The sequence below is a fragment of the Glycine max genome, chromosome 17 (genome assembly GCF_000004515.6).
Source record: "Glycine max cultivar Williams 82 chromosome 17, Glycine_max_v4.0, whole genome shotgun sequence".
Taxonomy (NCBI): Eukaryota; Viridiplantae; Streptophyta; class Magnoliopsida; order Fabales; family Fabaceae; genus Glycine; species Glycine max.
Genome location: NC_038253.2, coordinates 875,216 through 887,067, shown reverse-complemented (window position 1 = coordinate 887,067; position 11,852 = coordinate 875,216). Strand labels below are relative to the sequence as shown.

The following is an 11,852-nucleotide window of genomic DNA, read 5'->3' as shown; positions in this document are numbered from 1 at the left end:
ACAAGTTCGTTCCTCTTGTTAGAAATCTAACGTGTCTCATATGAACTGGTATGTAGGTCACATTTTGTGATTATGCCATTACTAGTATTACATTTGTATAATCAATATTTTTTTTGTTCATGTTAAAAAAGTTTTCAACGAACGTAAGAATTATGAAGTACTAAACGAAAATTAGGCATGTTTAATTGATTTTTATTAAAATATACTGTAAGAGCTAAAGTAAATTTAACATGAAATTATATAAAAAAAAAAATTAAGATTCGTGAGCGAAAAAGTAATTAAAGCAGTGGAAGGTTCGCTGAGAATTGAGATGGAGTAACATTTTAGAGGGAAAGAGATAATAGTATTAAATTTATTGAATCATTTTTGTCATTGCTTGACATATTAATTTAATGAAACTATTAATTTAATGAAACATAAATACTCCATTCCCAACCAATTCATTTTGCCCATTATTCAATTCATGTAGATTTAAAACTCTTCATTTGCTTTGGCTGAAAATTTCACTTTTTAACCGATACACTTTATTCAAAACAATAGTCGTCTTTACACGTAAAAAAAAAACTAAATAAATAAAAGAGGATATATTTTTACAAAATTAAACTTATGTTATTGTTGAATCATTTGTAAATTTTGTTATACATCGTTAATATTATAAAAAAATATAATTAATGTTACATTAAAAAATTAAAATAACAATTATTTTTAAAAAATTATAATAAGACAGAAAAAGTATGTAATATTTTAGTTGATGAGATCCTTACCTTACGTTCCCAAAGCAATTAATTAATTAGCAGTTGACAATACAACTATTACTGTAACAAGCAGTACCTTATCAGGGGAAGATAGATATTATGTCTACATTGTTATGGCAAACTACTTAAGCCATGTGCAGTTGTCTCTACAGACTACAGGGTTACTTAATTCAAATCATCGCCCCATAACTTCACTTCACACGACCTATGATTATTCTTCCACAACCAACTAAATGCGAGCCTTTCATTAACTGAACAAGACATGGGATTATGGAGTGACCTTTTAAAATACAAAGCACCACAATTTTTATGATATGTGGGGAATTAAAGGAAATTAGTGATTTTGATTTCATGGAATGAAGAAAACCAATAGGGAAGAGAAGTGAACAACGAATCATTTCTCAACTCTTATTTGGGTGCTCAAAGGTGAAGTGGGGGACCAATATAACTTCACTTGGAAAATAGTAGGGGACGAATAAACAAACTTTCAAACAGTTTAAGGCTAAAAACGTGATGATAGAATACTAGCTCCACTCATACTTGTCTAATTACGCTTGTAGCTGTGCTTCAACATTCTTGCATGATGGTATCATTCCCACTACAACTGACTTCCATCAAAAGCATGCAGAATAACTAGTACTACTACTCTTTTGCTTACCGAAATGTAAATAGAAGAGCACACGGTTTATAGGGAGGACTTCTGCCAACTCAATTAATAGTACTTCACCAAACGCGCTTCTTTCCCGATAAATTATTAGATAGTTTGAAACCTAGCCTCTATGGTCTTTTTACCAATTTCTATTTGTCATGTAGTCCAATTTTTGCAATTTACGAAAAAGAATACTCAATTACATGTAATGTGGAGATTAATTAGGGCCACAGTCGGGGCTATGTACTAGTGATAATTTCTCCCGGCCCCTTAGAGGGGAATCTCGGTTGGGCAAACATCAATATATAAATTTTCCACCACATGCTTCTACTCCTACTACGTACTAACACTCGTGTGTACTAGGGAGGGAAAAATGGAAATATCTTTTCCTTGGATTCTGGTGGTCACAGTGGTCATGGCAATGCCACTTTCATTTCGCATAAAAGCAAACCAACTTTCATACGACTACTACAAGTTTTCATGCCCAAACTTGGAAAGCGTAATCAAGAGTGAGTTGCTAGGCATATTCTTGACAGATGCTACTGCACCAGCTGCATTTCTCAGGCTCATGTTTCATGACTGCCAAGTTCAAGTAAATTAATGTGTTTCTAGCTTCTCTCTTTCTTTCCCTTACTTTGTTCCTCACAGACAAACAGTGTTCTTGTTTCATTCAAGGTTTATACAAAAGCCTCACTTGTTGTTGTTGTTGTTGTTGTGTTTATTTTCATGCAAGGATGTGATGCCTCAATTCTGTTGGATTCCAACTACCTAGCTCACAGTCACAGCTCTGAAATGAAATCTTCAAGGAACTTTGGTATCAGAAAGCGGGAAACGATCAGCTACATTAAGTCAATATTAGAAGAAGAATGTCCGGGCCAGGTTTCTTGTGCAGATATTATTGTATTAGCTGCTAAGGAATCAGTGTCATTCTCTGGAGGACCTCATATTGAGATCCCACTTGGAAGAAAAGATTCCAGAACTTGTAGTTTCCATGAGGCTGATGCTAAGCTTCCTTCACCAACAATAACGGTTGATGAATTTATATCGATTTTCATGTCTAAAGGAATGAACATTGAAGAGTCTGTATCCATTTTAGGTAATGCTAATGCATGTCAGCCTTAAAGAAGGTGTTTAAAACTGTTAACTATTGGTTATTGATTGTAACTATTGGTAGGTGCACATACACTAGGGATTGGACACTGCTTCAACATTGTTGGTAGATTGTATGATCCACAGCTAGGAGACAAGATGGATTTTGGGTTTGAAGCCTCTCTAAGACTAGCATGCCCAACTGAGATTCCTTTGACAAACTTCACATTTGTGCCTAATGACATGACCCCAGTTATATTTGACAACCAGTATTACCGAGACATTATGATGGGGAGAGGCTTGTTTGGTATTGACTCCAGCATTTCTAGAGATCCTCGAACAGCACCCTTTGTCATGCGGTTTGCTATGGATCAGAACTACTTCTTCAAGGCTTTCTCATCTGCATTTCTTAAACTTTCTTCTACCAATGTTCTCACAGATGTGCAGGGTGATGTCCGAAGGCAATGCAACCAGGTAAACTAATGCAAATGGAGTCAATGTTCTGTGCACAAGGTTTATCCAATTCATATGGCCTCCTCTAGTAGTGTAAATCCTAAAAGATTTAATTAATATATGACCATTTTTCTTATGATGAAAGTGGTGTTAACCTAGTTGAGATCATAACAACCTTCTTGTCCTAGCATTGTCTTCGTTTCATTAAAAAAAACAAGATGCATGTTGCTACCAAAAATAAATTCCAAGTGCAAGGAAGCGAAAGGTCCTTCAAATTTACGTTCCATTAAGATATCTACATTAGTACCTATGTTATGCTATGTCCCTGACTCTGTTGGCTTGCGCTTTATATCAACATCTCCCATCTAGCTTGTAAGGGAAAAGAAAAGCGTCACGCTTGTGACAAAGCTTCAAACTTAAGAGCAGTGTCCCCCACAATTTCTAATATCTGAAAAGGCACTTAAATTAGAGGTGTTGGTCGCACGGATTTATTTTCATTGGAATCCAAACATGATATTTTAAGAACAATGATATTTTTATATCTTCTGATTGTTATATTCCCCTAATGTAACTTTTTTGGACTTCGACTCCTTCAAAAAGTAAATGACACGTGTAAAGTGAAAAATGAAAAAAAAATGTAAAATAAAAGGCAAGAATTTATTCACTGTTCTAACTCAAAATTATAAAATGGCACCATAAAAAAACAGAATCACCATTATAAACAACAAGATGGTCCATATTCCATAACCAGATACAGTGTACTACAGTAAATAAAATACAACCATTATAAGTGGTAAAATGCACTCTGTTTATGTGATGGTGTTTTAAATAAATTGGTTAGGCATCGAGCATGAAATGATGAAAGCAAGCTGGAAAGCCTCGCCGCCTCTCTTCTATTAAGTTATATATGCACCTCTTAAAGCGGAGTATAAATTAACAGTCATAAGAGGTGAATACTTGGCTAGTTATATATGCACCTCTTTACATATGCTTTAGTTTTGAAGCGGATACAGGGTCATTGCCAAGTTGACCAGGCACAGCATAAATTTAACGGTTGACAGTTGCTTCCAGTAGAAATGGACGCAAGAGTGAAAGCAGCTACTGTACACCAACCTTAATGTTTTTGCGGCCCAAAACAATGTTCAAAATCTTGCCAGGAACATAAATTCTTTTTTTGACAGATTGACCATGCAAATACTTGGATAGTTTTTCATCCCTAGATGCTAGTACAAAAGCATCCTCTTCTGTACATGTTTTCTTCAACCTGGATGGTACCTCTTGTCTTGCCATTAATCTGAACTGGAAGGACTACTGTGGAATCCTTCAGGTAAGCAGGATTTGCCTGAAATTACAACATATTCCAAACTCGATCATTGTTTATGTATAATATGCCACTCACTCCACATGATTAACACTCAATCTGTATAACATTTCCCTCTGAAAAATACAAAGTTTTGTTCCACTTAAGTATCAAAGCCATGGATCTTCACAGTCCAGGTATTAAGTAGTTTTGTGAACTTACAGCAAGTGATTTTTTTAGTGCTTTGACTTTCAGCTTGTCATAACACAGCCACAACTTACAGGAAGTGACTTTTTTTTAATGATGTGTAAAGTAATGAAATATATGATTTTTGCAACAAATTGCTTCTCTAATTATCTTTGGAGTAAATTTGATGTTTTTTAATAACATTTTTAAACTTCTAGCTTATGATTGTAGGAAAAGATTAAATTTATTTAAAAAATGCTTTCACTTTAAGTAATAGTTGATCATGATTAAAATTAAGAAACAGAATAAATTTAAAACATTTATAATCTTAAAATTTTAAAAATAGCTTAGAAGTTTATACAAGAAAACTGAAATAACAAGTAAAACAATTATATACTTATGCATTTTTTTAAAATAATAAGTCCCCCCATAGGGTAGATTCCTATTTAAGCTTGTAACTATGTACCTTTGACGTAAATAATTTTAAAGTTATACTCTTGTAAGGTATAAGAGCCTGAAATATCTATGGAACAATATTACAAGGGTGTGAAATATCTGTTTTAGGCCATTGGGGATACTATGTTTTCATTAAAGAAATTGAAAATAAATGAACACAACTTGACAGGCTATGAAAGAATAGGAATGATTTGATATTGAACCAAATTCATACCTTAGGGAAAGGCTCGTAGGCTAATGATTTTGTGTGCCCTAGCCAAGACCATAGCTCCTCAGCCATATGTGGCGCATATGGTGAAAGCAGCAAAGCAAATGCCTCAATAACCGATCTTGGATGTTTATCCCACTGAAAATATATGCCAAGAAAATTATAGATTATACTGATTGTCTGTAACAGTGAGTGGGGGAATTTCACCGCTTATTAATGACAAAAGAAAATGAGAAACAGAGGTATAAAGAAAAAGGATATTGATATGTTGCGTACAAACAATACACTTCATAAAGGAATGCCCTGTACCATCACAAAGGATATTGCTTATCATTGCAGGCAGCCAAGCACATAAATAATATCCAAATTTTGTACTTTATTATAATCTACTAAACTAATTAGCACCAGACTAGACCTTCTAGGCAATGCTATTCTAGCAGCTCTTTTACAGGAATTTTGTAAAAGCTAAAATTAAGATCCTTGTGTTATGGTTACTGACTGGAAAGACTAGTTTTCTATAAATAGATCCAGAGAAACTTGTAGACATAGTCGCTCTAAATAGGTCTGGGTTTCAAAGTTTTTTTCCATTTGTGGGAAGAGTTTATATAAACAATTTATTTAGTTTCTATCAAACAATTCCTATGCCCCAAATCTTAAAAGTGACATTTGGTTTGCTAGAATCATGTTCAAAGGAATGGAAATGAAATGTAAATGAGCTGCAACTGTTTACAATAGTAACTACTAAAAGGAATCAGTCATTCCCTCAAAATAACATCATTCAATACAAATTGGAAGGAATGGCCATTTCAAATTTTCAGGCCATTCCTGGAACCATACATTCACTGCCACAGGCCTGCAACCATTGCTACAGCCACCACTACCAATTGGCATGCTGCTTATACCATTGCCAGTATATCAAACACCATACCACCACCATTAACTTCAACATAAGGGTATTATTGTCATCAGGTAATTTTTCTTTTCTACTCCTGCTTAAAATCCAGCATATCAAACATTGCAGAAATTCCAGTGTTGCTAGAATCATATAAATTTAAAACATTTATATGTCACATTAAGGAACTCCATCATTGCAGAAATTCCAGTGTTGAACCGTGTGCCCTCAATTTCCTCTGTTACCTGAATACTGAAATTAAATCCTTAGTTCAATTGTCTCAAATATGCAAATTATATAATGCCACAATAATGAAACAACAAAAACTATGATTAAAATTCGAGATATTGACCTTAGCAATGCATTTATGATGACAACGAAGTTGTTCTATAGTAGGCTCCTCATCAACTGATACAGTTCTATCCTTAAATGTGCCATCAGACAAAGGTGAACCAACAATGAGCCTCCAAGTTTTTTTCGAGTCTCTGGAATTAAAAAAATCAAGGAATAGCGTGATCTGAAGTTAAAGTCCATATCAGAACAAGATCCACAACTTCATAGTATCACCCTCTCCCCCAACCCACCCAAAGAAATGAAAGCAATAAAAGTGAAAAAAACATACTACATAGAAAGCAATTTTGATTAAGGGACAATCACTACAATGTCATTAGCAATAAGGTTTGTGGTTCAAACCTACCTCAATGGTCCCATGAACATTTTGTATAATCGAAGAGAATCTGCACCATACTCAGAGACAACATCATCTGGATTAACAACATTTCCACTACTTGTACTCATTTTGTGGGCACGGGCAATTAAACGTATGTCAGGATGTTCTTTCAGGACAAAAGAATCCCCAGATTTCATGACCTATGCTCAAGGTAAAAGAGAACAAATGTTTGTCAAGAGAAAAGAAAACTTGGGCCCAATACCTTATCTCTGGTAATTAACTAATGCATTGAGAATTGAAAAGTGAAAACTTAATTGAGAAACCTTTTCCACAGGAATTATTTCTAGTTTATGATCATTCAACATGCCAGTTGAATCAGCAGATATCAGATTTCCATCTTGATCTCTACAAGCCATATATTGAACCTGCAACTCAAGCAATTAGAAACTTGTGACAGTTATTTTTCCTCCTAATTTTCAAGCAGAAAGAATTGAAATTACCTCTCCAAGAATAATCCCCTGGTTTATGACATATTGGAAGGGCTCCTTGGTGGATACAACACCAATGTCATAGAGAACCTGAGATACAAAACTCAAATTAAATCTGCACAAATGCTGCAGCAACACTGACAATATGTTAAAGGGTATTTGAAGCCTTATTTCATTTCAATCCCAAATTGGTGGATTTCCCAATCCTTTTGCCAACACTTAACCATGGCATCAATTCCTTATTTAACTTCTAGAAGGACTATCTGATTTTCTTTTATAAATACATTAATTACAATATGACGGTCTTATTGTATTTTACAAACAACAGTAATATAATTATGGGTAGCTTGTCATTCTACATCAATTTATAATGTAAATTATAGTTCATTTTAAAAAAATAAAATCAAAGCCAATATTTGGTGCAATATTGGCATGTCTAACACAAACAAAGGGACCAACATAAGTTGCATCTAGAATGCTAACTTTGCGGCAACCTGAAGAACACAAGTGCTTTTGAATTTCGAGACTCATCAAACTAAATTTGTACCAGTAATCACAGATAATAATTATGGAAAAAGATTGACAAAGACATAGTTGTTCCACATGACATGAAGGTTAAATTCAAATGGCTTAGAGTGAAGAAAATCACAAATCAACATGTCCCACACTGTGACTGACATAAAATACAGACCTTGTGCCAGAACCTAGCATACAGTAAATGGAGAACTGCATGCTCAGCACCCCCAACATACACATCAACAGGGCTCCAATACCTGCAGGAGAATAACAATTTTAAAGCTGGGAAATCAAATCATTTAGAAGTAGTGAAAGCAAAATATAAGAAACAAGCAGAAAATGATAGTTAATGAAAAACAAAGACAAAATTAGCGGAAGCCATACCTTTCTTTTGTCTTATCAACCAATTCCTTGGAATTATGTGGGTCCATAAATCTCAAATAGTACCTGGGCAGGATGAAGAAAATGGGAGATATGCATATGAATATAATTTAATTTAGGCTTAAATATGTTTATAATCCTGATAATTTTTCAAATTTTTTTGGTGCCTAATAATTTTTTAAAACTTTTTGGACCTTAATAATTTTTTTATTTTGTTTTTGATCCCTAAATTTGTTTAGATAGCGCTTTGAAAGGTGAAAGAAAGTGATTTAGTTAGCACATTTGGAACCAAAAACAAAATAAATAAAAAATATTAGGAGCCAAAAGGTTAAAAAAAGTATTAGGGACTAAAAATAAAATTCGAAAATCTATTAGGGATCAAAAACATATTTAAGCCTTTAATTTTTCATCTGTATCTAATGCATAAAAATCCTGAATCAAGACTACTAAAACTTGGCAACCAAAGCAATGCTTAGTGCTTAACAAATCTAATACTACTCGAAACCTCAGTGCCTTACCAGCATGAACCAGCCCACTGTGGCATGGTATTTGTTTCACGAGTAGCTGGTCTTCCAGATAAGCTATCTGTGGCCTTCACCTAAAACAGTGAACAAGCCAAGAAATAAAAAGAGTATTAAAATGGGAGCAAAAGACAAGCTAAGAAAACAATAACAGAAAACTCAAAATTATTTAAGTAGAAAAATGCTAACAACATACACTTTCAAACTCATTTTACTATTGTCTGAAATGATTGGGAATCACAAAATTATTTGGGTCTTACTCCCTATTTAATGGTCAAGTATGAACCAAAAGGCTGATCCCAATAGCATAACCAAACAATTCCAACCTATTTCAATGTCCATTGGACCAGCCAAATCAAGACCTACATTTTATCTATGGAAAATTTTAACTTCAAGATTTTTATACATGATTGCCAATGCCAAATGATGCTATCCTAGTATGTAATTGCCAAGATATATTGATAACAAGGTAAGAAGAAGAAAGAAAAGCATTTATTGGCATAAAATTACCCAAGACACTGCCTTAGACAGAGGAGGCTCCCCTGTTCCAGAGGGACAAAAATCATTCAATTCAGGTAGAGTAAGGGGCAGTTCAGTGTCACACAGTGGGACAGTCTCACCATTATCATCCATGAAGATGACAGGGATAGGTTCACCCCAGTAACGTTGCCGAGCAAAAAGCCAGTCCCTTAACTTGTAGTTCACCTTAAGGATGAAAAATGTATTGTATTTTATATTAATCTTATACAAACTATGAAGAACAAAATTTTAGTAAAAAAAAATGGTTCTAATTTGAGATATGAACCTTCCTCTTTCCATTTCCACTTTTCCCTGCCCACTCAATGACTTTTAGAGCAGCTTCTTTGCTAGACAAGCTATTAATGTCAAGCCCCGCCAGTGTATTTGATGAATTTACAATAATGCCTGAAAAAGCCTTTCCAGACTTGACACTCTTATCATCTGGCATTACAACCCAGCGAATTGGAGTTCAGTCCCGCCAGTCTTTGTCTTTTGAAGTTCAGTCCTCTCAAGGTCACTCTTCCTTGAGGCAAAGTCTACATAATCCTCGACCTGTGATTAAAAAAAGCCCCAAGAATAACCATCTCCTTATCACCCTTGATTAAAATACTTTCAATAAATTAGGCAATGAAACATAGTAATTACATGTTTGCTCTGGGCAATGGAAACCAATGATGACAACAAGGGATGCTCTGGTGCCATGACTAGGTAGCTGAACACAAACAAAGCAAATAGGAAAAAGATAAAGAGTGTCTTTCAAGAGTGATTCATCATATTTGTAAAATTTATTGAATATATTAGAAAAATGAATAGATAAATACGTTGCACCAAAGATCGTATCAGGTCTTGCAGTATACACAATAATTTTTTTGTCTCTCTCCTTTACATCACTATCAAGAATGCAAAATTCCATCTCTGCCCCTTCTGACCTCCCTATCCAATTTCTCTGCATTTCTTTTACACTTTCGGGCCAGTCAAGGTCATCTAAGTCCTCAAGAAGACAGTCAGCATATGCAATAATCTTAAGCATCCATTGCCTCACTGGCTGCTTGGTAATAAACAATGACACTGTAAAGATTATGAAACCGTTCAAAATAGTGAGAGGAAAACCACCCAAAAAGTTAAATTGTGAAAGAAAGACATAAATAAACCACTACCTTTCTTATTACAGGATGGCCGCCCCATTCACTGACACCATCAATCACCTCCTCAATGGCCAACACAGTGCCAAGTGCAGGGCACCAATTAACTGGAACTTCGGCCTGGTTTTTTTTTATAGGAATACCATAGGATCTTCAATAGTGAGGATTTAAATAAACTAAGCAAAAACTTCTAAGTAGTTATCATATACTTAACCTGATATGCCAATCCTCTTTTAAAAAGTTGTAGAAAGATCCATTGAGTCTATTTGTAATAGTCAGGTTCTATGGTAGAGATTTCGCGATCCCTGTCATATGAAAATCCTAATGATTTTAACTGCAAAGACGTAAGAAGACATAACATGAAGGGAAAACATGCAATTTTAAGACTAGAGATGATGACTATAAAAATAAAATCATGAAAATACTGATCTTCAGCATTCAGCCCAAAAAACAACTAACAAGCATCCAATCAAGCCGTTTCTGTTTTCTGGTGAACAACATATCCTAATAAAACTACTAATAAAATCATCATATGTATGATTTTTAAAGAAGTTATTAGAAAAGTTAATAATCTTATCATACATGGCAATACATGGTTGGACGACAGTGTAAAGTGCGTTTAAAGTATTTCAAATCATATAATAATTTAAGAAAAGCATTGCTGGCGTTCGTTAGAGTAAAAGTATTTCATCATCAGTTTACCTGAGTGCGAAAGCGATTGATGTTCCTCACCGTATTGAGCTTTGGGTGAGTTCCTGTCTGAAACACATGGCAGCATATTAATAAAGCCCCCCAAAAAATGGAAATTACAACAGAACCTCGAGAATATCAGAAACACACACAAGTCAGAGTTTAGAAGTGAGAAACCTCAATAGCATATTGTTCTGCTGGCAATCCAAAAGCATCCCACCTCATCGGATGCAACACATTATATCCCTGCATGCGTTTGTATCTAGCAAGAATGTCTGTGGCAGTATATCCCAGTGGATGGCCAACGTGAAGCCCAGCTCCACTGCAAAAATAAGCTATTATTATGGATATAATATTCTCATCGCAATTCAAGAGAACCAGAAACTGCAAGCGCTAAGTAACTAGAATTCAAAAACCTAGGATAAGGGAACATGTCGAGAACGTAGTATTTAGGTTTCGACGTGTCGATATCGTCATCGGGGGTTCGGAAAGTGCGATTGTACTCCCAAAAACGCTGTCACTTGGGCTCGATTTCGTGGAAAGGATACGCCCTAGTGACCGGTAGCTTACTATGCTCCGTTTCGCTGACGACGTCATTCTCCGCCGAGTTTCGGATTCTGCAGCCATGGCTGCGGAACCTGAGAGAAGAAGAATCTCCTCTTATGGAAGTGGCGGGGAATGTTCGAGAGCGAAGGGCATTGGTTCTAGATGGGAATAGAAATGGTGATGCATGGGAGTGTGGTGAAGGGAAGAGAAGGTGAGTGTGTAGCATTTGGAGTAGAATGAAGAAGATAAATGGAGAGAAAGGGGGATAACGTCAACATTCAAGAATGAAGATGGCGCTCAAAAAAACCACGCTCTTTCTTCTTCTCTTCCCAATTGGGCCCATCACTGTACACACGATGACATTGGGCTTATGATGTGAATGGGGGCGCAG

The 11,852-nt window shown here is 35.2% G+C and overlaps 1 protein-coding gene and 1 pseudogene across 1 annotated transcript; one reads left to right on the top strand and one right to left on the bottom strand.

Moving 5' to 3' along the window:
* Window positions 1-1,685: 1,685 nt before the first annotated feature.
* Window positions 1,686-3,320, top strand: LOC100806951 (peroxidase 29). Its single transcript, XM_041011274.1, has 3 exons — window positions 1,686-1,991; window positions 2,132-2,500; window positions 2,579-3,320. Exons 1-3 carry the CDS (start codon window positions 1,778-1,780, stop codon window positions 2,974-2,976), a joined length of 981 nt encoding a protein of 326 aa, XP_040867208.1. The 5' UTR covers window positions 1,686-1,777; the 3' UTR covers window positions 2,977-3,320.
* Window positions 3,321-3,639: 319 nt separating this feature from the next.
* LOC102662134 (leucine--tRNA ligase, chloroplastic/mitochondrial-like) lies at window positions 3,640-11,823 on the bottom strand (annotated as a pseudogene).
* Window positions 11,824-11,852: the final 29 nt, after the last annotated feature.

Coding starts and splice junctions, on each gene's coding strand:
- LOC100806951 (XM_041011274.1), top strand. CDS start 1,778: ATGGAAATATCTTTTCCTTGGATTCTGGTGGTCACAGTGGTCATGGCA. Junction 1,992..2,131: donor CATGTTTCATGACTGCCAAG/TTCAAGTAAATT, acceptor TGTTTATTTTCA/TGCAAGGATGTGATGCCTCA. Junction 2,501..2,578: donor AGAGTCTGTATCCATTTTAG/GTAATGCTAATG, acceptor AACTATTGGTAG/GTGCACATACACTAGGGATT.